Genomic DNA, 25,029 nt, shown 5'->3' with positions numbered 1-25,029 from the left:
TAGAATTTTGATAAAATAATAAAAACATTTAAAATCTATGTTTTATATATATATATATATATATATATATATATATATATATATATATTTTTTTTTTTTTTTTTTTTTTTTTGCAAACTTGTCAGGGTCCTTTCTCAATGAATATTGGTTTATGCAATTATTTTTTGATTCTCCAAGATTCACCAGTAATAAGTTTCATATTTTGATAACAGTGTTTGAAGATTCTGTTGGCATGATGTTATTAAGGAATTTGCATACTGGTGAGGAAGCATGATTAATTTTTTTAACATTATTAAAAAATATATTATATATACCAAATTACCACTTTAAATTGATATCCTTAATTAAAAGCAACATTTGATTCTCTAAAACTAAAGATAAGCCATCTAATTATAAATTTACGCCTTTTGTGTGAATAAGTATGTAGACAGGCAGATGGGGGAGAGGACACATGTGCCAAACACCATCTGGGTACAAACACGCGCCTGCTCCGGCTCCCTCAACCACTCAATACAAATGTTGCCAGTTGAACCCTTTATTTATTCTTTTAGCTAATGCCAGTAGCAGTGGTGGATTGGGTTTCATGATATGCCATAACATTAGTGAGGTTGTTTAATGTGTACGTTTCACCATGGAGCATTTTGACAATGGTTGGCTTTGTGTCTTTGTTAATTTACTTGTATGTGACATTAATGATTTTATATTATTAAAGGCGGCTGCAAATGTGAACAACTGATTCCTAGGATTATATGAATAAATGCTTTATTCATTTGGTTATATGAATTAGATGTGGCTTTGAGAGTCTAGAGCTACACGAGGCTATAAAGAGAGTAAGGACTCTTTGTTGAAATGCTGAGGTAATGTCTTCTGGAAGTGGTCTCGGATAATTGCTGTAGTTGCCTTGTGCTTTTAAACTGCTAGATGTCAATTCTAGAATAAATTATTTTTAAAATAAAAAATAAAAAAAGTGGGAACAGTGTATTAAAGGCATTTTTCATCATGTCAGGAACCCTCTATGAATTCAAGGTCATGAATTCTGTAGTCTTGTCATAAAGATGTTGTTCGTAGTATGAAAAGTTTGTGTGCATTATTGGACCAAAAAAAAAAACTATACTGCATATACTCTACAGCATAAAATCCCTCAGCATTCCTTATATGTAATATATTTAATTAAATTTGAAGGAAAGGGTCTCCAGGTGGTGTCTGTTCATGCACTACCAGGATTAAGAGAATTGCAGAGACATCTTGTTGGAGAGGAGGAATATTACACATGCTAATTTTATACGAGCATGCAAATTATTTGGGGGAAAAAAATGCTTGCAATGCAAGTTAATGTGTTTGTTTGTTTTCAACAGAATAACTATCTTGTGTTCATGGCTGAGCTCTTCTGGTGGTTCGAGGTTGTTAAGCCGTCATTCGTCCAGCCTCAGGTGCTGGAAACTGAAGGTAGACTTGTATTACAATAGAATGTGTTTCCCAGAATAATTAGCCAATGGTGTTTACGTTTATATACTGACACATTTGTCTCGTCCTTTAAAGCACCAGCCCCTTCACTGAAAAATCTGCCGTCTGTGCCCATCTCAAAAGTCACAAAGAGAAGTTTCATGGAAAGACCTCCTAGTCCGGACAGACCAAGGTATATCAAAAGTTTCTTTTATTGAAAACTTTCCTTTTCTTCTTATTTTCTTTGAATGCCTTTTGAAATTCAAATGCAAAATTAGATGTTTATGTTCTTGTTTAAGTCTCCCTCTCCGACCTCAACCACAGACTTCAGGCTCAGGTAAAGTTAAAAAGGCAAAAAAAATTATATTATAACAAAATATAAGTCTTAATTTGAAATGCACACAGTACTATACAAGTTATAAGTGTGCTGTACAGGTGAGATCAAGCGATCAACCTCAATGTCATTTGTGGAAAGCTTCATGGGTACTTGGCCCAAAGAGAAGAAGTAAGTGCAAAATAATTTAATTATTAAGAATTAAAGGCATCAAATTTGAAATTAACTGCACTGGATACCATCCTCTCTACTTTCTCCAGGTCTGCTGTTCAGGGAGTGTCCTTTGAAATCCCATTTGATAAAGAGAGCACCAATCAAACACCCACTGGTCGAGGGATGACTCGGTCTGTTAGCACTGAAGGTTTTGGTTTCAAGATGCCCCTCGGCACCAGGGGCATCAAGAGAAACCTGTCCTTTCAGCCTGTCAATGGAAAGAACATGGGCATCGAGGAGGAAGGCTGTCCTGATAGCCTGTCAGGAAATCATAATGGCCGTCTAAATGGCTCAGGGCCACCTAGCATCGAAGAGGCTCTTGAGATCATCCACAACACAGAGAAGAAATCTCAAAGCCCCAGGTCCCATGCACCCAGTGAGGGCTTCTTTCTTCATCTTCAGAATAAAACTGAATTGAACCCTGAAGCAAAGGATGGCGAGCTAGACTCAGTTTCAGAAATGTCCACAGGGGTTGCTAGCACATCCACCACTGAAGTAGACACCGGCATACATGTGCGGACGGAGGACATCCAAGAGACCCTAGATGAGGACTCATCTCTTAGGGACTGTACTGTCAGTATGGAGCTTGATACGGATCAAGACTTTGAGGCAAGAGCTTGCCATAGCCAGGGCTCTACAAGTCCATGTCCCAGTAGCTTAAGCAGCAAATCCCCTGCCGGAAGTACCCCTGCTTTTACACCTGGGATTAAGATGACCAGCTTTGCTGAGCAGAAATTCCGTAAACTGAATCCAAACATGGAGGCCAAAGGTGCTGCATCCCAAAGTACAACACCAGACAGTTCAGATCTCGGCATTCCTCACTCTGTTTCCTGGGCTCCTTCACCTGAGATCAGCCCTGTACATCAGCCATCCAAGGATCCAGCCCAGGCCATGGCTGCGGAAATGGTGCAGCTGCGCATGAGACTTGAAGAGAAGCGTCGTGCCATTGAGGCTCAGAAGAAGAAAGTAGAGGCGGCTTTCACCCGGCACCGTCAGAAGATGGGACGCAGTGCTTTTCTCACAGTTGTTAAGAGGAAAGGAGTAGAGGGCACCTCACCTTCTCAAGAGGACACTCCCAGCTCAGAGGAAAGCAAGACGCCAGCGGAGACAACTCAGCCCGTCAAGTCTCCGGTGAAGTCTGCGGGTGAGGACGGTACATCCGAGGCGGACCTGATGGAATACACACGGTCCATTGAGAAGCTCAATGCTTCCCTGAGCTTCTTGCAGAGTGAGATGCAGCGGCTGGCCCAGCAGCAGGAGGTCATCATGCAGATGCGGGAGCAACAGGCTTGGGTTGTGTCGCCACCTCAACCTTCACCACAGAAACAAGTGCGAGAGCTCAGAGGGAGTGGGGCACGATCCTCAGGTTCTCCCTCACCTGCGGATTCTCCTAGAGCTACGCACCGTTCCCCTACAAACCTTAAGAGGAAGTCTGCTTCTTTCCATTCCAAGACACCAAGGACACCCAGACCCAGTGAGCTAAAGATCGCTCCCTTTAACCGAGTCCTGACCGCTCCACAGTCGGTGGACAGCATACCACGATTGAGAAGGTTCTCCCCATCTCAGTCTGTGTCCTGCTCATTTTCTTATTTGGGGAAAGAGAAGAAACCACCACCAGGAGCTGAGGCCACAGACAAGGACATAGAGCAAGGCCTTGAGTTGTTGTCGATTGAATGTTCTGCTGGTTCCATCAAATCCCCAACCAAAGAAACCCAACAGGATGTAACCGAAGACGCTTACTTGTCAGCCAAGGAGCCAGTAGATAGGGGACAGGAGAGCAAGATGGAGAACGAACCAAATGAGGAAAGGGAACAGCTGAAGAAGCCAACAAATGAGATCAAGCCAGCTCTGGAATCTAGTGTGGCAGAGGTTTTGTCGCAGATTGTAATGGAGACCGTCATTGTCACTCCCACTGAGCCAGTTGACATCACCCATCAGACCAACAAAAATTTGATTGAGGTTCCACTGTCTGTTCTCAAGCCCCTGGATGGACGGGCGTTGGAAGAGGAAGGCGAGAAGGAGACTTCAGGGGAAAATCTAGATGATGAGCAGAAAATGTGCTGTGGATTCTTTTTCAAGGTAGATATGAATTTCAGAGGATCCTTGTCTTAATCTGTAGATTAAGAAAGCTCTTTGTAAATAAAATCTACAACAAGAATGCTAAGGCAAGTGTCACTATTGCTGTAGGCTTATTGTTAGCAATTTGAACTTAAAGGAAAGGTTCACTCAAAAATTCAGAACAAAAATTATGATATTTCTTATGTGATCCGAGAGCACTCTGACCCCCAGCAACATAACTACCATGTTGAAGGCCCAGAAAGGTAGTAAGGACATTGTTAAAATAAGATGCTTTCACACAACATAGTTCTAGGAACTAGCCAGCATGGTGGTTCCCGGAGAACCAATTTTTCCCCCTGGCTGTTTTCCTGGTTTCATATGCTCTGGTAGCAGGAACTCTGATGTGGCCCAGGTGATATCTTTATTCGTGGGATTTACAAACATCAACCAACAGGGCTCCAAACTGTGACTAAAACGGTTGCCACCAAAAATAATAAATTGCGAGTAAGGTTTTTGCTGAGGACGCCACTGGCGACTAGGCCTGTGTATTTACATGTTTTAACTTAAAAGTTTTAATGTAATGCTTTTTTTCCTGATTGTTTTGCAATTGCATAATTTGCTTTGTATAAATAACAGGCTGAAAGTTTGAAAGGCATACACTCTTAAAAATAAAGGTGCTTAAAAGTTAAAAGTTCTTCACAGAACCATTTTCGGTTCCACAAAGAACCAATTTAAAAAAAAAAACATTCAGTCAAAGGTTCTTTAAAGAACTATCTCTTTGTTAACTTTGTATAATCTGAAGAACCTTCTTTTGCCACAAAAAAACCTTCTGTGAAAACAAATAACTACTTTATTCAACAATTTATACCGCATATATCACAGTTCTCGTGAGCACACGCCAATAATAAAGTTGTTATTTTTGTTTTCTCAGACAGCTAACAATGCCCTAGCAGCTACGCAGGAGAACATAAGCAGTGTGGAGGCATGTGTCTGCTACATTTTATAAAAAAATGTTTTTTAATCTATATGTTTTATCTGTTAAAGGCCATAGTTATAACCCAAACTGGCGTATTATCATAGCTTTAGCTCTGGAAAATGCTGTGTGACTATAACATATTAAATTATTTTTAGTCGCACAACGAGGCTAGCTAGGGACAGAGCCCTGGAAAATGCAGCTGTTTGATCTAGGTCAGAAAACTAAGTCAAATAAATCATTTATTTTATGGTGTTAGTGTTCTGCAGGAAGTCTGAGCAGTGTAGCGTATCTGGATCATCCAGACTGGTCACATCGACATCAGTATATTGCCTTCAGTTTCCTCATTCAGATACTTGATAGACCTGCACATAAGACATTAACAGAGATTCTTAATGTCCATTCTGATAATGTGTTCGTGTTGTAAGGATGATATGAAGGAAGAGGACAGCATGGCCATAAAGCGAGCAGCACTTCTGGAGAAAAGGCTGAGAAGAGAACGGGAGAGCCAGCAGAAGAAACAACAGCTGGAGGCGGAGCTTGAGCAAAAGAAAGAAGAGGCCAGGTAACGCCCAGCCCAGCTGTCAGTCACTAAATCTAAACTCCTCCCACTCATCTTTAATTTCAATATCTGTCCTTTTCCACAGACTGAAAGCAGAGGAAGACCGCATGAAGAAGGAGGAAGACAAAGCCCGACGGGAATTTATCAAACAGGAGTACCTGAGGAGAAAACAGCTGAAGCTTATGGAGGACATGGACACGCTTGTCAAACCGCGTCCTGCGGGGGCCAAACAGAGGAAACCACGGCCCAAGTCCATCCACAGAGATGTGATGGAGTCCCCCAGGACTCCTGTCAGGGCCACGGCAGGTAAAGGGCGTCCCCTATTGGCAAAGCCCGACACTGCATGCTTTGTGCTACTCTCAGCCGTTTCCTGTCCAGCTCACTGCATCCCTCTGTATTTCCATCTAACAAGTACTCGAGATCTTTACTTGCTCTAAATATCTATTCTAACCAGTTTATTAACTTTCTGAGTAATTTCAAACTTGTTTCTATTTGAATTAATGTAACCAATCTGACTGAATTATTTTAGGAATCTTGCAAATTACACTCTTTTGAGTGTGTTTAGACAGTTTGAAGAAGGTAAGATAATAGCTTAATTGCAGAGAGCTGTATTGTTGTGAGGGTACCACAAAGTTTGGCGGGCTTGCTGTTATCTTGTGTAACTGTGGGTCCTGTCCCGTTATGTTTGGCATCCAGGCTCACGACCTCGTGTTTTTTCAGTGTCCAGCCTGTCTCTGGCATCTCTTGGCGATAATGACAGCGTCAGCTCGGATAAGAAAACACAAAGGTAAGAAGCACTTCAAGCAGTCAGCAGAATGATAATATGTTTACTTCCTTGTTTCCCTGCGATTTTATGTTTCTCTCTAGCTTTACTGAACAATACTAACCCAGTGTCCTTTGAATTCTCTGTATTCTTTCCTTCTTGTTCTTGAATGTTCTTGCTTCTTAGAAGCAAAAGCTTAGCATCTGGCAGTCTTTTCTTCTTTTTGAACTCTCCTCGTGTGAGAAATAGAAGGTCAGTCGTAGCTGGATAAGACTCTTTGTGCTTCCATCTTCTGTTCAAGAAGAACATCCTGTTTTGCTTTGAGTTCGGCAGCAACACGAGGAACGATCCCCCATCTTTGAACAATAAAGATGGCTACTATAACTCACCCATCACAGCTTTTTATGTTTCATTTTGTCATTTTTAACAAGCAAAGATTTAAGGTCACTTACCCTTTACACTGGCACTGAATGGCACCGAAACTTCAAAAACACAAGAATAAAGATCTGCATTTCACACTTTTGCTAGAGGCTTATTTAGAAGCTATAATGTCATTAACTACTTTTTTTATTAAACTTCTTAATACATGTTGCTGGTCTTAACATGCATGTACTATTCTGTTGCTTTCTCCTATACCTCACATTAAAAGTATTTTATTTTTGTTTCATTTGATGCTGATACCAGGGAAATTACATGCATTAAAAAAACACTAGTTGTGATTAAGAGCATTAATTCAGTCACTACTCAATTTTGCATGAGGGCAGTTGTTGTTAGTAGATGTATCAGAATCTGCTGGATTGCAGGACTCAGTTCTTCATGTCATCCCAGTAGGCCTGACTCAGCAGATGGTTGCCTGTCACCCACTCGCTCCAGCAGCCGTAACGGAGAGAAAGACTGGGAGAACGGTTCGACCACATCCTCACTGACATCCAACACCGAATACACAGGTTAAAATACTCAAAGGTTTCACAATATTTATGAGCCGCTGCTCCACCTCCAGTCCAGTAATATATTAAATAATATGGTAAGACACATCAATTTGCAATATCAAGCAGCAAAACGACCGGAAGCAAGACCCATACAATTTACAAATGTCCGTGCCCATTTTTAAAACTTGCTCAGAACTTCAGGTGACAGCTCCCTCTAAAGGACCGGAGGTTGAACAGCAGACTCCGAAGGGGCTTATAACTTTTATACTGTGATATGAAATTACATAATACCACCTCTATTTCTTTGCTGCAGGTCCCAAATTATATAAGGAGCCAAGTGCAAAGTCAAACAAGCATATAATTCAGAATGCTTTGGCGCATTGCTGTTTGGCTGGCAAAGTCAATGAAGGACAGAAAAACAAGATTTTGGAAGTAAGCATGTTCATTTAGCACTTTTTACTACTACTATTATTATTTAGTAATGTAGTTATTAAATGCAATGAACATATGATATTTTATTTAACAATTAAATTAAATGAATTTAAAAAATACATTAAATATGTGCATTTAATTAAATGTTTTTATTAAAAACATGTCATGTTCAAGAGTTTTTTTTATTTTTATTAAATTAATTTATTAAGTTAATATAAGTTACATTTATATTATACATTTTATCCATCATATTCATTTGTTTCCTCAAGGAAATGGAGAAATCGGGGGCCAACAACTTCCTGATCCTGTTCCGGGATTCGGGCTGCCAGTTCCGCTCGCTCTACACCTACTGCCCTGACACCGCGGAGATCACCAAACTGGCCGGCATCGGTCCTAAAACCATCTCGCGCAAGATGATCGACGGCCTCTACAAGTACAACTCAGACAGGAAGCAGTTCAGCCTAATTCCAGCCAAGACCATGTCGGCAAGCGTCGACGCCATCACGATCCACGGCCACCTGTGGCAGACCAAAAAACCTGGGACGCCGAAGAAAGTAGCGGCCGTGAAGTCCTAGTGTTTCTCGACGGCGGACGTACACAATCTCAATGCACTTGCTTGTACATATTCCAATCTTACGACACTTTTTACACTCTTCGGTCAGTTGTGGTTTGGACACACAAGATTATGCACAACTGGAATGTAAAACTCTATGGGGGTGGCTCATGTGTCAATCACCCGAGACTGTGTGACTTAAGATGTTTTAATGCACCGTGTACATGTTGTTTTTATTTAAATGTGCCCCCCCCTCCCCCCCCAAAAAAGGATGACGTGTTATTTTATTTGGTACACTAAAGCACTGAATGTTCTTGGTTTGTACAGAAATCTCGCACATATGTTGACGTGTGGCCTTATGTTGCTTTTTGTCTATGTTTGCATTGGATTGATTTTTTACGACTGTGCTGATATGATTGTACGGCTGCTTGTGGAAAGGTTCTCACATGCATAGCTCGTGTTTAGCACTGTAAGGGAATCCTGTCATATCTAGTATACATTAACCAGTGTGCTAATGTGCAGTGAGTGGTTTAGTTTGCAGGCCGAACCCACTTTTGATGGGTTTTAACATTATCTAATGGCATTGATTCACAGCAGGATTGTGAATACATTTCATTCCGTTCCTGTAGGTGGTTTTGCTTTTTTATATATATATTTAAAACGTTGGACCGACTGATGGAAATGTTCAGCGTAATGATCTATTTAATCAATATTTATCTTTCATAAAAGGTCTTAAATAAGACTAGGGGATAGAAAACCAAACCGCTATGTCGGTGCGATTTAAAAAAAAAAAGGTGGACTGAATTGTTTGAATGATATTTACATGGATGAAGATGAATAAGATTATGTGCTGGAGTCATAATTATTTTCCAAACACTTTTGTACTGTTATGTATGCCTGTGGTGACTGAACTGAAGTGTTTCCCTGTCCAGGGTCGCGCAAGAGCATTAAAAGCAGTTTGCCAAATTATATATTTTACCCGATTGTTGGAGCCATTTCAGTGTTTTGCGACTGAGGGCTAAATCATTCGATTTGTAAATTATTTTAAATAAAAATAACTTTTGGACTGGTATATAAGGGGTTAATACATGCCGCGTTTTTACGCCTGGAGTCTGTTTGGCATTTTAAAATGCTACGAATCTCATTCTATTGGCATGTCCCCTTAAAGTGTGATTATCTTATCGCAATTTTTGTGAAAATTTTCGATCTCATGAAAGTGCGTATAAACAGTACCCCAAATAAAAACAAAAACTCATGGTATTGATACGCAAAAATTGACTTCGGCATACATATGGGTAATTTTCCACATTTTATTGGGTGTACTGTTTATACACATTTTAATGTGACTGGGCTCAAATTTTTGTTGGCAAAATGGTCCATTGGTTACAGTAAAGCCATGAAGAAGGCACTGTCAAACCATGCAGCTTTTTATTGGCCAAAGTGCAACATTTGTGTGAATCCGTTGCGAAATCTGCAAGCTGTGTTCCCAGTAATGAAATTACTTAACTATGGTAGCTAACCCTTGCATCCTTTTAATGCAGAATGTGGCTGTATACGGGTAGAGGCTTTGTTGCCTGACAAAAAAAAAAAACGGCCTTTCTTTTGTGCCCTTTATTTCAGAAGGAATTGTAAAAACTGCACACCTGTTCTCCCATTCAAACATTTCTTGAGTAGTTTGAGTCATGTGTCGGTGTCTGCAATGGAAATAATATGTGCACAGCCCTGAATACAAGGTAGCTGACATCTTACATCCATTAGAATGGCACAACTGGAAACAAATGTGATTTGGCCATTTCGAGCCACAAACAAGGTTTAGTAAGCTGTAAATGAGCACGATAGAAAACTGTACAGTGTGTGTTCTCTGATCTCTCCAGCACGTCTCTCTCTCTCTCTCTCTCTCTCTCTCTCTCTCTTATTTTGTTTCTTTCAGGCGCTGTGCTGTCATATTGTTCAAGTAACATGTTAGATTTCAATTGCATTCAATAAATTTCGCATGGCCTCATGTGCAAGCCTGCTGATTATTGTTTGACTTTGTTTGTTTGACTTATGAATATGTAATAAGACTTCATCAATATTTGCAACAATGTATAGCCTACTAACATTTTTGTAGTTACTAGAAACACTGCACACTTGAGTGGAAGTGTGAATGCTAGAATAATTATATTATTTAAAAAAATAACTATTTTAATAGGATTTCTACACTCAAAAGTGGCTTTTTTAAGAATCACTCTTACATATTTATGCCTATATGTCCTGTCAGGAGAAAATATTAAAAAAATCTCTTGCATGACTCAGAAACAAGGTGTTTGTAGGCAACGTTGTGGATTTCTTTTAGAACGTTTCCTCTTAAATTTTAGAATTCCATCAACACTTTTAAAGCCTCAGTGATTTATAACGTACATATGAGTATTTCATAATACTGAAATGGTTTAATTTGAGTTCGTGTATCATTGTTCAAGAGTCTAACAACAGTCTTAATGAAAGCGACAAGATTTACCTCAGGTCTCGAACATAACTTAAAGGAAACAAAAACGTTCAAACTGTTACGAGTCAACTATTAAGTGTATCATATGACAAAGACTCTAACAGTCACTAAATATGTATTTAGAATGATGTTAAAATTGTTTAATCAGTAATCATTTGAGTGCGTACTTACATCAACAGTACGAGAGAACCCGTCCACACGCCCTTCTGATTGGCTGTAGCAAATTCTATTATAAATATATATTATAAAATAATTAAAATTGATAATATTATATAATTTTACATTTACTTTTTCCATTCGAAGACACAACTAAATGCAAAATTAAAATCAAATGTAAAAAGTATCAAATAAAATAGTGTAAATAAGAACAAGTCATCTTCTAGAGTCTAGACTACATTACCATAGTGCGAACTACGGGGGAGCTAGGGGGAGCTCGGCTCCCCTTAATAAGACATGGGCTCCCCTGAAAACGAGAAATGTGAAATTTTGGGGGGTCTCAAAAAATATTGACAATATGAATATTTTGAAGTAAAATTTCAATTGACCAATGTGATCATGATGGATTATTAAGTGTAAAATAGCAAAAATATTATTCATTCATGCATGACGGAGATTAAAACCTAATTTACTTCAATAAAGATTACTATACATGCTATTCTTGTAATGAGCATCAAAGTGTGGGGGCTCTGCGCTGCAAATTCCCCGTTAGTACATCATATATTCGTAGAAAAAAATAAACGTTGGAGGCCATTTATCACACGCAAAGTCCTTAATTCATTCTGCAGTTATAGCAATGATAGCAATGGTAAAAAGAAAACAAGGCAGTTTAATTAATTTTTGTAGAAATTGTGTAGTGATGACATTTATAGCACGACTGATTCATTTGCTGCAAACACTTATTAGACCTCCCGCCGTGCGCCCACTGTGACAACCAAGAAGCTGAAGAAAAGTTATCTCTGGCTGTAGTCGTAATAGCTTGTCAGATGCCGGTGTAGCAGTCGATTCTGTTCCCCTCTAAATGTCTGTTTCCCCTCGGGTTGCCAGGTCTGTGTAATAAACCCAACCATATAGTTAATCAAACATTTTCCCAAAGTAGCCTAAATTCCGCGGATTTGGCAACACTCCTGCATGCAAACACACCTGGATGTAAGGAAAGCAAAAAGCGAATCATTTCTTGCTACACTGCAACATAGTAAAATGATTCTCACACTCTATTTTCTTATTCATCTTGCAGTTGTTCCGTTATTTTTGTCTTATGTTTTTACATTTCAAGTTGAAAAACCTCTCGTCTTAAATGTATTTTCAAGTTTAGGATTTAGGACGGTATTTTTAGCTATTTGGCTAAATCCAGTCATGCTTCTTGTGCACGCTAGTTCTGATCGTACGTATAGTAACTCGGCAACTACGCAAGAATTGTAGTATGTTTGCATAAAGAGGAACAGAATCGACTGCTACACCGGTCACTATCCTAACCCCTCTTGCTCCGAGTCCTCTCTCCCGTTAAACTGGAACAGCCAGCAGTGGAGAGACTGTAAGAACCGATACACATGGCTGTTTTTTAAGGATGGAAGCTTGAGGAGCATCTCTTGTAGGGATGCAAAAAACCTTCTTCTGTCTGAAAAGTTACCTGGCACGCACTTGTTTGAGGAGTGGATTAATGGGGAAATAAGCAGCGCTGCTCAGAGCAAGTTGCGAAAAAATATACATAAACACAGGCTTTTTGTGGGTGGCTGTTTGTTTGCTGTTTGACCTATCAACTTGTGTTGATAAAGTATACATATACAGTAATGCATATACAGTTGTAGCTGTTATGTATCTTTGTAAGTCATTGTAAGTCCTTTTTTGAGGCACTCGTGTCGATAAAATCTAATAATAGTGCATACACTTGTAGCTGTCCTTATTTGAGGCACACGCAAGTGCATACCCCCCCCCCCCCCCCCCCCCCCCAAAAAAAAAGAAAGAAAAAAAAAGAAAAGTGGGCTCCCCCAGAGGACACGGTATAGTTCGAACACTGTACATTACAACATCTGATATTTTACGAGATCGCTTGAAGCAGCTGACAGGTGACTCACGACCGGAAGTTGACGTCACACCGTATCGCTTATCGCTCAGGTGTGGGTTGTGTTAAGACCGTACTTACTCTCGAAGCGACATGCTGTCTGAAACCATATACGAGAGACATTTATTCAGACATTCAGGAGCATTTCTGACATCTCCGGTGAGTTCGTTTATGTTTTTTGGGCGAGTTGTAGGCCTATGAATATTCGTTTAATCTAATTTTTTAGAAATAAAGACTTAAATACTTAATTAGGCGCTCGTCTTTCTGTAAAGGTGTATATAAGTGTGTGTTCAGGGTTTATTGCGATTCAAATTGTTAATTCTGCTCTCACTTTACTTAGGCTAAATGTATTGATCAAGGCAAGAGAAAAATGAATGAATGAAACGACAACTAAATAGATGTACAATATTATATTTCACCTTTTAAAATGGCTCCAAAGTATTTGTTCACTTATATATATATATATATATGTATGTCATTACATTTATATTTATGCAGAGTGTCAAACCAAACTGCATTAATTTTTGAATAACAATAGTACAAGCACAAGTATAAAGCATTTTAAACAATAAAACAATATATGTATTGTCCAGAATGAGGAAGAAAACTATTAACTTAGTCATTGTCAAATGATGCTGTTAAGTTAATGTGATGAAATTCACCTTTGGTGCATTTAATAGGACAGTTGTGAGGACTTGAGATACACTGACTTAATATATCTACTGAAAATCAGCAGTTGCGTGAATTTAACTGCAAACATAACTCGGAAAGTTTTGTGTGACATGTTGTTGAGACACATATTTTAAGCATGATTCCCAATATTTTTGGGGGCCCCTGTAATGTGTGACATATCACATTTGAAACACTGAGATAATCTCAACAGCTCCTCACGTCCTGCTCAGACTTGCCTGAACGCTAGAAGGGAATGCTGCTTTTTTCACACCGGTCCGTTTACCCAACTACCTGCACTTTTAGGCTAAATATATTTTTTCACTGCCGTGGTTGGCGAAATATTTGCTACAGTAGTGGTACAATTGCATTTTTGTTGTTGTTGTTGTTCTACAAAGAGCTTTAAGCTTTAACTGATGCATGCCACCTCCCGCATTCACGATAATAAAGCGTATTTGTTTTAGGGAATTAAAGTGAACAAAGGCCTAACCCCATGAGCTGGGTGTGTCTTTCCAACGTAAAAGTATTTCACAATATAAGTGACACATGGAGATGAGCTGTCATCGATATCACTTCCTGTTTCATGTTTTGGTTTCTTTAGTTATTTCCTTGTGCATCTTGTTTGTATCACATGACTTTGGATTTGGCAAACGAATAAATAAATATATAAAGAAAGAAAGAAAAAGAAATACGTCAAATCGCTTTTCAAGAATTGCATTACTTTAATGAAGCTTTTTTTTTTTGGCTTTATTATTATATCAGGACATTTTACTTTATTTGCCCAAAAATATTACAATTTTATATATATATATATATCTCAGAAGAGCTGCATTTAAGTAATTGTATTTACAAATTGAATGTATGATATGATAAATGTATAATTTTTTTCGACATTTCAATAAAAATAAAATAGTGCCTCCATTTATTTTTTCAAAACCTTTGTAAAAGGTATAATCATTATTATTATTAGTTTATAGTTAATGCTAATGACTGTTATATATCAGTTAGGTAGCAATAATTAAGTATTTGTTCAAATAAATAAAAATCACCTTAATTAATTAACTTTGATTTGTAATTTTTAATTAACAGTGCTAGTGTATAAATATAAACATAAATATATATGTTGGATGACAATATTTAAGGTACTGTATGCACAAATAGCATTTTAATGAATTTTAAATACAATAAGACAATGGAATAAAGTGCCTTAATTTATCATTTGAAATATTAATATTGTACAGTTAGACTGTTAATATCCTTTTTTTAGTAACATTACTATTTTATTACTGCTGTCAAATGATTAATGGCTATAATCGCATGCAAAATAAAAGTTTTTGTTTACATAATGTGTGTGTTCACACACACACATGCATGCATATATTTCAGGAACATTTTTTTAAATATATTAAATATATTTTTATATAATATATATTATATGAATATAAATATATACATGTAATATTTTCCAAATATAAACTGTATGTGTGTGTATTTATATATACATAAATATACACACATATTATGCAAACAAAACCTTTTATTTTGAATGCGATTAATCGCCATTAATCGTTTTTACAGCACTAATGACATATTATCATTTTGTATCGAATACAGTTAAATGCAGCAAACTGTAGGCAAGTATGCAAATCCTGGTCGTGTTTAAAACCGTTCAAGTGTCCCAGTCCCGTGAGAATATGGATATGTGGGAGAGGCTCATCCGATAAGTCCTTACTCAGCACTGATTCGACTGACGAACACACTCTTTGAAGGCATGAGTAACAGAAAACCTGTCTGCAGTGAAATTAATGATTCGTTTGATTCATCCTGCAGGCCTGTACCTGACTAACCAGTGTAACTTTTTTTAATTAGGCAAAGTAGAATAAAAACCATGCTCGCTTATTTTGCTGCGCTCACATTTTCCTCAGAAAACCTATTTTGAATGCTATTTTCTTCACATGGCTTGATCTTAGGCTGAAATTTTGGTCGCTTGAATGTAAACATTTCAAGCACGTCACTCACGGCCTCACGCGAACATGCAGCAGTTCGTTTTCTCGCAACATGTTCGTTTGCTCCCTCAGGGATCAACAATTTCAGGTATCCTCGTACCCCAATCCGCACATGTCTCAGCCTGCCTCCGTGTTTAAGTCCTTGCAAACATCCAGCTCAAACTGAGTGGGAACCCGACCCGTGTTTCTTGTTTTCAACGATTGGAGAGCTCAAATTGCTGTGATCTGTCAGCGTGCTGCTTTGGCACAACAACACCAATGAGTCACCGTTGAATTCCTGATGTTAAATAACGTACTGCGAAGACTGTTTAGGTGAAGCAGCTTTGAGTCGAGGTGTTTACTGAGGGATGAGTTTAAGTGGGGGGTTTAGTTTTCTATTGTCTGTGTTTACGCTTCAGTCCAGTTCATGCAGGAACAGGCCTTGAGGTAAATGTTTGGGAAGTAGGATCAAATGAATGTGTGTCTCTTGAAACAGATCTGAGTTTAATGCTGTTTTTGTTCTACAGCTATAGATGGGACGACGGACAGGTTTCATTTCCAGCACTATAGCATCCTGAATCATGGACTACCACCTCCAGCCACGAAAACACTCAAGCGATAAACATATATGTTGGATACGGACGCCTACATAGATGCAGTCAACTATGGAAAACATGATTTGAAAGCGTTTTTCTTCTTTTTTTTTTCTGAAGTATCAATTTTGTCATTTTTTGAGCCATGTATTCTCCTCTGTTCTTCATCGTCCTCCATGGCATCTTCCTGGTGTGTGCCTCCAATGCATGGAGCAGTCTGAAAAGTATCCCACGAAAAACCATTCAGTATGAGGGTAAGGTTAATTTTCATTGAGTTTCTAAAGCTAATTATAAGCATCTAGTCTTCAACCCTGTTACCTACGCTATGGCCAAGCAAGTACTTTGCTGAATGGGAAATATGTAGTTTTTATAAAACTGCTAGTTTATCGAGGATGTTTAAGTATTAGTTTAATTTTCAACCCTGTTACTTGCAACTTTCAAAATGAAGGCAAGATTAATCTTCATTGAGATTATAACTGTGAGATAAATATTAGCGTCTATTTCAGTCTTCAACCCTGTTACCGATGTTATTGTAAGCATGAATGATCAAACAAATATTTTGATTTATTGAAAATATGTAGTTTTTATATAACTGCTGGTTTACTTAGAAAATATGGTATCAAACTAGTACCGTATTTGCTTAAATTGCAACTTTTATGAAGGTCAGATTCATTTTAGGCTAAATTTAACTGTACAACTATGAGCTAAGTGTTAGCATTAGCATATGTCGAAAGACTTATTAGGGTGACTTGGACATTAACCCTCTTTCTAACAGTTAAAATAATAATAATATGAAAATGTAAATCACAGTTTTGGTATAAACTATTAATTATATATATTTAAAAAAAAATAATTGTTGTTTAAAATTAATGACCAAAAACCTACCAACAATATTTAAACATGTCTGATAATATTGTGCACAATTTGCAGACCCGTTACTAAATGATTTTCCCCTTTTACCAAAAATATAAACAGCCTATCATTTTGACACCCAGAAAATAACATATTTTAGTCACTTTGTACACCATAATAGGAAGACCATTTTAAAAAATCTAATTCAGTTTTCTTGAATTGGATGAATGCACTCAACACTACAATTTGTGTATTAACATTTGTGTAAGAATGTCATCGAACAAATATTTTGTTTTATGAAAAATATTTTGTTTTCATGTAACTGATTAATTTCCAACTCTGTTACTTGCAACGCATTTTAGTTCATTGATCGATTGATAAATTGTATACATTTATTTTTAATATACATGTTTGTTGCTATAAAATTTAAGAAAAAAAAATCACATATTTAATTATTTAGATTTTTGAATTCCCAATTGTTGGTAACAGGGTTGAACAATTTCAATCCTCATAGAAAATGAATGGAAATAAAATTACTCGCATATTGTTTACAAATATATTTATGTAAAACAATTTAAATTGTTCAATTTCAGTGTAATTCCTGGTTATGATACTTGAATGACAAATTGAAGAATTACCAAATTTTGCTATAAGTTTGATTGCGTCATATAACAACTGGTGTTAAAAGTGTTCATTTTCTGTAAAGTTGCTTTGCAACAATTTGTATTGTAAAAAGTGCTATACAAATAAACTTGAATTAAATTGAACAAGTAGATAAGTCATTGTTATTCAACGTGCATGTATGTTTTTGTCCTTAGATAACAATGTGATCACGTTTAAAGGGGAAGGTGTTTGGAATTACTCTACAATGCTGATTAGGGAGGATCTGGGCTTGCTGGTAGTGGGGGCGAGAGAGGCTGTCTATGCCCTTGACATAAAAGATATCAGCGTTGCCAAGTCTGAGGTGCCGGTTTGGTTTCCTTTCCTTTATCCCTTGGCAACAATATAACACAATTCTTTGACACGGTTTCAAAACGGCACATCTGTATAGTGTGTATTGATTTTTCTCCACCCATCAGGTGCTTTGGAAAGTTACAGAGGAGAAACAAAAGGAATGCACCTCTAAAGGAAAACATCCTGACGTGAGTAAATATCTGTGTATCTCCCAACCATGCTCACTGACACACAAACACATGCCAATGCTCTGAAAAATAGCCAAAAATGTGATGCATCTGATTGATTATCTTTTCAGATCGACTGTCGAAACTATGTGCGGATGCTGCATCAGATGAACGACAGCGTGATGTACATGTGTGGGACAAATGCTTTTAGCCCCACCTGCGATTACATGGTAAGTGGCATGACCAGAAAATACTCATTCATATTTGTAACATAAAATGTATAAAGACAACCAAATTAAATAATTGTTTCCAAAATGTAAAAACATAGCGTGTCATTGTCATTTGCATCTCGTAATCTTATCACTTTCTTCCTGGTGAGTGGGTGAGATTAGGATTCATGTGATCCATCAGGTGCTAGTGTCATGCAGTTAAAAACAAGTTTAGAAAACAACTTGTTTTCATTGTGTTTGAACAGATGTTTGGTGACGGGCAGCTGAAACTAGAGGGAAAGCAGGAAGACGGGAGGGGGAAATGTCCTTTCGATCCATTCCAGAGATCCTCTTCCGTCATGGCTGGTATGTATATACACACACAACACACACACAAACATACACATTGTATATAAAATAATTTATTAATTTATTTTGATTTATATTTGACAGATCAAGACCTGTATTCTGCCTCGTCCTTAAACTTCCTGGGTTCGGAGCCGGTCATTCTCCGCACCTCTCCCATTTCACTGCGGACAGTGTTTAAGAGCTCTTGGCTCAATGGTATGTCAGATGTTACGAAAAAACGCCATCTAGAAAATAAAGACTAATAATGACTAATAGTAAAATAATGAAAGGCTTTGTGTGAATGTCCTTTTTTATATTTAGCTTTAATAAAAACTTGTCATATCAGTTATATCATTTGATTAACATTTAAAAGTGCTGTATGTAGGCTTGACACCAAGTGGTTGAACTAGGTATTGCAGTCCAAATTCAAAATATTGGAAAGAGTTTTTTTTCACCCGACTCCTCCTCAGACTTGATACACACACAGGTTGGCAGATTGACGACAACAACAGGAACGAGCGCACTTGATGATAAATTAAATTAAGTACACTGTTTTCCACTATCTGGCAATTGGATAAACTGTCAGTGGGCGGGTTTCAGAAACCAAAACAGAGACAGACATTCATTCCGGCCCGGAACACACATTTTTCAAAGAAGAATAACTGACTGTAGAACTGATTTTCAGATAAACAAGTATGTTATCTTCACATGTTTCTTAAATATCTGCAAACATACGGTATTTATGCTTAAGTAGAGTCAAAAACGTATATATAGCACCTTTTAAGTTAAAAAAACAAATTTGTTTTGAACTTTTTAGTAAAAACAATTGTCAAAAAGGAAACTATTGTTCATTGACATAAGAAATTTGTCTCAGAATCAGTGTTATTTTAGTATAATTTACATGCTGTCGCAGTATTTATAATTATTTTAAATTATCTTTTTTTTTTTTAAGTTTGTATGCTTTTGTATCTTTTTAATTAATTTCATTTTACGATTTACTCATTTTATTCTACGATTTCAGCTTAAGCGTATTTCAGTTAGTTACATTTCGTCTTCTTTTTTTCTTTTTTTTTGCAAGATTTTAGGTTTTTCATCTTTTACAATTTTGTTTTAGTTACCATTACAAATAGTTTAGTCATATCAAAACCTCAATATCATTCAGCACTGTTTCGAACAGAAGTTAAAATCTAATTTGTTCTACCCACTCAAGAGCCAAACTTCGTCTACATGGACATGGTCCCTGAAAGCGAGGACAGTCCTGAGGGTGATGATGACAAAGTCTACATGTTCTTCAGTGAGAACGCCGTGGAGTACGACTTTTACAACAAGCTCGTGGTGTCGCGTGTTGCCAGAGTCTGCAAGGTAGCTCTTCACCGATCCCTTTACCTTGGCATATTTAGCGCTGATCTTATAAAGACATTTCATTCCCTGTTCTGCAGGGTGACATGGGTGGTCAAAGGACCCTCCAGAGGAAATGGACCTCTTTCTTGAAAGCTCGTCTGGACTGCTCTGGCCCTGAACCCAGCCTGCCTTACATCATACAGGACGTCTTTCAAGTCCGCCACAAGAAATGGAGGAAAAGTGTCTTTTATGCCGTTTTCACCTCTCAGTCGTAGGTTTTATTTTTTTGCACATCCTATATCTGAGTATGCTCAGTTGTTTAGTTATTTACTATTTCCTATAAAGTCTTCACCACATAGTTCACTGTGTAGAGAACAGGTGCAGTCACATTAATTATATATATATATATATATATATATATATATATATATATATATATATATATAAACTATAGTAGTATTTAAATTATGCTTAACACTTATTCGGAAAGTTTATGTAAATTGTATTATTCTTACAAAAGGGGAAGAGTCCATTTCAATTTTTTTCTGCTGCAACATTTATAGAAAGTTTTTAATCAGATTTCAAACCACATATAAAGGCAATGTGAATTGTAACAACTGGATTTAATGAATTGTGTTAGTGTTGCACATTGTAAACAATTTGAATAAAATACAGTAAAAAACAAAATCCCTCATCCACATCAGTATAACTCACTGTAAAATAGCTGCAGACTAAGTAAAGGATACGAGTCACATGTCATATACAGTAGATCTGTTTAATGGTAGGACTGATAATTAAAGGACAGTCTGGCTCCTTCCTCCTGTTTAGTCACAGTTTTGATATTTATAATCCGTTTGTGTATGCAGGAGCTCAACAGATCGGTCTTCGGCGGTGTGTGCATATGATGTGACTGATATCAGCGAGGTGTTCTCACGTAGCAAATTTAAGACTGAGGTGACTGTGGAAATGTCTGATGTGAAGTGGGTCACGTACAACGGAGAGCTTCCTGTCCCTCGACCAGGAGCTGTGAGTGGTCAATAGTGGTCTTGCATAACCTTGTAGGGGATGCATGCCATTTTTTTTCTTCGTTAAATTGTACTGTGGAGAACATAAAAAAAATACTGACAGAATCCAAAAAGCATGTTTTCATGGAATATTTTATTATAATCTGATGGTACAAAATAAATATATTTAAGGGCTGTCAGTTTAATGTGTTAACTTAATTATTTATGAAAAAAAATAACGTGATTAAAATGTTTTAATGCAGTTAACGCACTGGCCCCGCCCCCAGACCTGTACATCATCCTACATTTCATACAGTTGACTGTTAACAAATATGATGCAGGGCATCAACACTATAAATGCAGTTATGCCCTAAAATTCAAGATATTGGGACAAAAATGTCCCTGTATGAGTATTTGTCTCATATTTATTTCACATGATAAGTGATATCACTTGAGCAATCACACGAGTGCGCACATGATTTTATACAAAAGTTCAGTAAATAAGAAGATAGTATTGCGTTATGTTGTAAACACAATATTGTGTTTTTGCTCAATTTCATCAATGAAAATATTTCCTATGAAGCCACTGCAGAACTGTTGTGTCTCAGATCAACACAGCAGTGATTCGTTTCTGAATGAATCGTGTGAACCAATGATTCAAAGACCTTTCATAAAGAGAACCATTTACGTAATTTCTGAATGAATCAGCTGTTTGAACGAATCAAATGAATGAATGTCTCAAAGACATTTACCGCCACCTGCTGGCAGTTTTACTTTCTTACTTTTACTTTCGAGTTTAATTTCATTTAAGGCATGAAGGAATGGTTAAAAAAATATTTTGGTCATCATTTACTCCTCTTCATGTAATTTCAAACCTGAAAGACTTGCTTTCTTTTGCGCTACATAAAAAAAAAGCTATTTTGAAGACCGTTGTTAATAATAACAAAGCTGTTTTGGTTACCAGAGACTTTTAATTGCATGAACAAAAAATACTGCGATGTTTCTCAAATGATCTCATTTAATGTTAGGCCCTTGTAGCCTTAATGTTTGTTGAATCAAATGAAAAAACAATTTTTTATATAGCTTTAACTAATCTTTTATGAGTGTTTTCACAGCCAGATTTAGTTTGTGATTTAATTGGATTAATTAATCACCATACCACGTAATTAATTAGATTCCAAATTTGAATCAACTGACCGCTCCAATCTTCTTTTGATCTGCCGGTACTCGTCTTCACAGTGTATCAACAATGCAGCGAGGAGCGCAGGAATAATGCGGTCACTGGACCTCCCCGATAAAACCCTTCAGTTCATCCGAGACCGGCCCCTCATGGACGATGCCGTCCGACCAATCACAGGCAAGCCCCTGCTGCTCAAGAGAGGCCCGCTGTTGACCCGCCTCGTTGTAGACCACGTTACTGTATCGGACGGACAGTCCTATCCTGTGATGTTTGTTGGTACAGGTGAGATTCCCATTCACCTCTAGAATAGAGCAGCTCTCTACTGTCGGTTAGAGGGTGTGTGTGTGTGTGTGTGTAAACAGTCGTTCACAAGAATGTTAATTGTACTTTGGACTGAGCTGTTTAAATTACAACCTATTAAATTTGTTGTTTTTACGTTAAATAATGTTGAAAAGCTGCATATAGAAATATGTTTTTGTAATGCAAGTAAATTGTTTTCCGTTTTCAATCAGAGAACGGTTATGTGCAGAAAGCAGTGAACTATGACGGAGAAATGCACATTATTGAAGAAGTAAAACTGTTTCAGAATGCTGAGTCCATTGACGTCTTAAGACTTCACCAGAATCAGGTACACAAAACTGGGACTGGGTATAGATAGAGATTTGCTGATTCAATTATTTTCAGATTCACATGCCTCTTGATTCGATTCTGATTATTAGTTTGGGTATAATTAAGTTGTAAAATAAATTTTGCTTGTATATGAAAGAGATCGTTCTCTCTGCTAGTACTGTATAAATGTGCTGATTCAATTAGATTCACAGACTCTGTTCTGATTCCTTATGGGATTAATCAGTAGTAATGTCCTTATTTTTCTTTTTTTTTTAAAACAGCTAATACGGTTTTGTCTGTTTTGTCCAGTTGTATGCAGGCTCTGCGTCTGGGGTTGTCCAGATGCCCGTCAGCAACTGCAGTCGTTATTCATCCTGTCTGGACTGTGTGCTGGCCAGAGACCCTTACTGTGCCTGGGACGTCCCATCCCAACGGTGCTCTAGACTACCCACATCACCTGAGGACGGAAAAAGGTAAAGCACTCACACACAAGTACAATCCCATATCAAGGACAAAACCGTAAAACATTTTTATTGATTGTGAACCACTGTTTTGAATATCTAAAATCTACTTGACTATATATATATACGTGTATAAATAACATATACAGACAATTAACACCAAACGTTTTGCATTTCAGCAATCTGATACAAAGTCTAAAGGACGGGGATGCCACTCGATGCCCAACAACAGGTATTTTTCATCTTTTTTTCCCCTTTGTTTATTCAAAATTGAAGATTTGCTGAAAGTGTACTTCATCCAAGAGTTTGTTTCCACATCAGACCAGATTTGGAGAAATTTAGCATAACATCACTCACCAGTGGATCTGCTGCAGTGGATGGGTGCCGTCAGTCTGAACAGCTGATTAAAACATCACAATAATCCACCAGTAATCCACAAAACTTCAGTCCATCAATTAATGTCTTATAAATCGAAGAACTGCATGTTTGTCAGAAACAAATCAATCATTAACACGTCTTTAACTTGAAAACCATTGCTTCTGGCCAAAATACGAGGCCGCAATCCATAATGACATTTCCTGCACTGAAAAGGTCCATCTGTCATCCTCTCATTTCAAAATCCACCCACATATTTGTTTAGAACAGTTTTTGCTTGTAAACTGAGCTCGATCTGTGCAGATTTCTCTCCTGATTCAGCCTATACGATTTTTTTTTCACTGTGGAAAGATATACTATAGATGAGGGGGGCTCTGATTTTTTTTTTCTGCTTCACAAAACATTAATTGATGGACTGGAGGGGTGTGGATTACTTTTGGATTATTGTGATGTTTTTATCAGCTGTTCAAACTTTCAATCTGACAGCACCCATTCACTGCAGAGCATCCATCGGTGAACAAGTGACGTAATGCTAAATTTCTCCAAATCTTTTCAGATGGAGAAAAAACTAATCTTGGCTTCGCTTTTAAAATCAGGGTTATATTTTAACAAAAAATTCTCTTCGCCAGCTCCCATGGAACCAAAGATCCTCAGCCTAGTGCTGGGAAACAACATAAGATTGCCGTGTTATCCAGAATCTAACTTGGCCCAGGTCAGTTGGAACTTTCCTGGAGAGCCACTTCCCTACTCAAACAAGAGGTATATTATTTATAATGATGGCATCCTTCTCTACAATGCCTCTGTCGCTGATGCTGGACGCTACACCTGCACGTCAGTGGAGCAGGTGAAAGGGAGAGACTACACCCAAACGTTGGCCATTTATGACTTGCGTGAACAATCAGCAGTAGTTGTGACGGATAAGATCAAGACCACACTGGGAATCCTTCCTGAAATCCACACGACATCGTCAGGTTTGCATAAATCCGAAGAGCCTCCTTGGTATTCAAAAACACAGAGCAGTGAGAGTAAATGGATAGTAATGCAAGTGGCGTTGGCTGTGCTGTCAGTTATGATGGCGTGTCTGCTGATCTGGAACCTGTACATGGGCCACATCTCTCCGTTTATGTGCTGTGGGAGGAGGCAACTAATCAAAAGCCCCAGGAGTCTTCCTGAAAGGGAATACATGCACACAGGAAATGATGCTGTGGACAGTAAACAGCACATGGTCAGTTTGTGTATCACGACGAACAGTGGTCTAGAAGCCACAAGCTTCCACAGGAATGCCAACAAAGGGGATACGCCAACGGACGGTTGTGTTTTGAAATACATTACAGAGGAGTCTGAGATCTAAGATGTAAAAAAAAAAAAAAATGTACATGTACATTATATTTTGTATAATTTTTATACTTATTTATTTTTATTCATAATAAAAAATCAATGTTTTTGCATAATTACTGTTTAGAATGCTAAGTAGAATG

At 37.6% G+C, this 25,029-nt stretch overlaps 2 protein-coding genes across 10 annotated transcripts; both read left to right on the top strand.

Moving 5' to 3' along the window:
• Nucleotides 1-1,290: 1,290 nt before the first annotated feature.
• LOC127988125 (calmodulin-regulated spectrin-associated protein 2-like) lies at nucleotides 1,291-10,278 on the top strand. Of its 7 annotated transcripts, none has more exons than XM_052590674.1 (12): nucleotides 1,291-1,446; nucleotides 1,540-1,636; nucleotides 1,743-1,780; nucleotides 1,879-1,948; nucleotides 2,038-4,069; nucleotides 5,450-5,586; nucleotides 5,669-5,889; nucleotides 6,304-6,370; nucleotides 6,533-6,598; nucleotides 7,175-7,293; nucleotides 7,589-7,707; nucleotides 7,977-10,278. In XM_052590674.1, exons 1-12 carry the CDS (start codon nucleotides 1,314-1,316, stop codon nucleotides 8,280-8,282), a joined length of 3,405 nt encoding a protein of 1,134 aa, XP_052446634.1. In that variant the 5' UTR covers nucleotides 1,291-1,313; the 3' UTR covers nucleotides 8,283-10,278. The 7 variants fall into 7 exon arrangements, with proteins under 7 accessions (XP_052446634.1, XP_052446633.1, XP_052446639.1 ...); XM_052590673.1 differs by having other exon boundaries at nucleotides 6,280-6,370; XM_052590679.1 differs by lacking the exon at nucleotides 6,533-6,598 and having other exon boundaries at nucleotides 7,178-7,293.
• A 2,518-nt stretch (nucleotides 10,279-12,796) lies between these two features.
• Nucleotides 12,797-25,002, top strand: LOC127988126 (semaphorin-4E). 3 transcript variants are annotated; one of them, XM_052590681.1, is made up of 15 exons: nucleotides 12,797-12,963; nucleotides 15,986-16,305; nucleotides 17,722-17,867; nucleotides 17,983-18,045; nucleotides 18,156-18,254; nucleotides 18,500-18,599; nucleotides 18,687-18,797; nucleotides 19,792-19,943; nucleotides 20,021-20,193; nucleotides 20,789-20,948; nucleotides 22,166-22,388; nucleotides 22,619-22,734; nucleotides 23,025-23,188; nucleotides 23,356-23,408; nucleotides 24,181-25,002. In XM_052590681.1, the coding sequence occupies exons 2-15, from the start codon at nucleotides 16,197-16,199 to the stop codon at nucleotides 24,900-24,902; spliced, it is 2,391 nt and encodes a 796-aa protein (XP_052446641.1). In that variant the 5' UTR covers nucleotides 12,797-12,963; nucleotides 15,986-16,196; the 3' UTR covers nucleotides 24,903-25,002. The 3 variants fall into 3 exon arrangements, with proteins under 3 accessions (XP_052446641.1, XP_052446642.1, XP_052446643.1); XM_052590682.1 differs by lacking the exon at nucleotides 12,797-12,963 and adding an exon at nucleotides 15,167-15,905; XM_052590683.1 differs by lacking the exon at nucleotides 12,797-12,963 and adding an exon at nucleotides 15,267-15,791.
• Nucleotides 25,003-25,029: the final 27 nt, after the last annotated feature.

This window comes from Carassius gibelio, chromosome B22 (assembly GCF_023724105.1).
Source record: "Carassius gibelio isolate Cgi1373 ecotype wild population from Czech Republic chromosome B22, carGib1.2-hapl.c, whole genome shotgun sequence".
NCBI classification, from domain to species: Eukaryota; Metazoa; Chordata; class Actinopteri; order Cypriniformes; family Cyprinidae; genus Carassius; species Carassius gibelio.
This window is presented reverse-complemented; position numbering and strand designations above follow the sequence as displayed.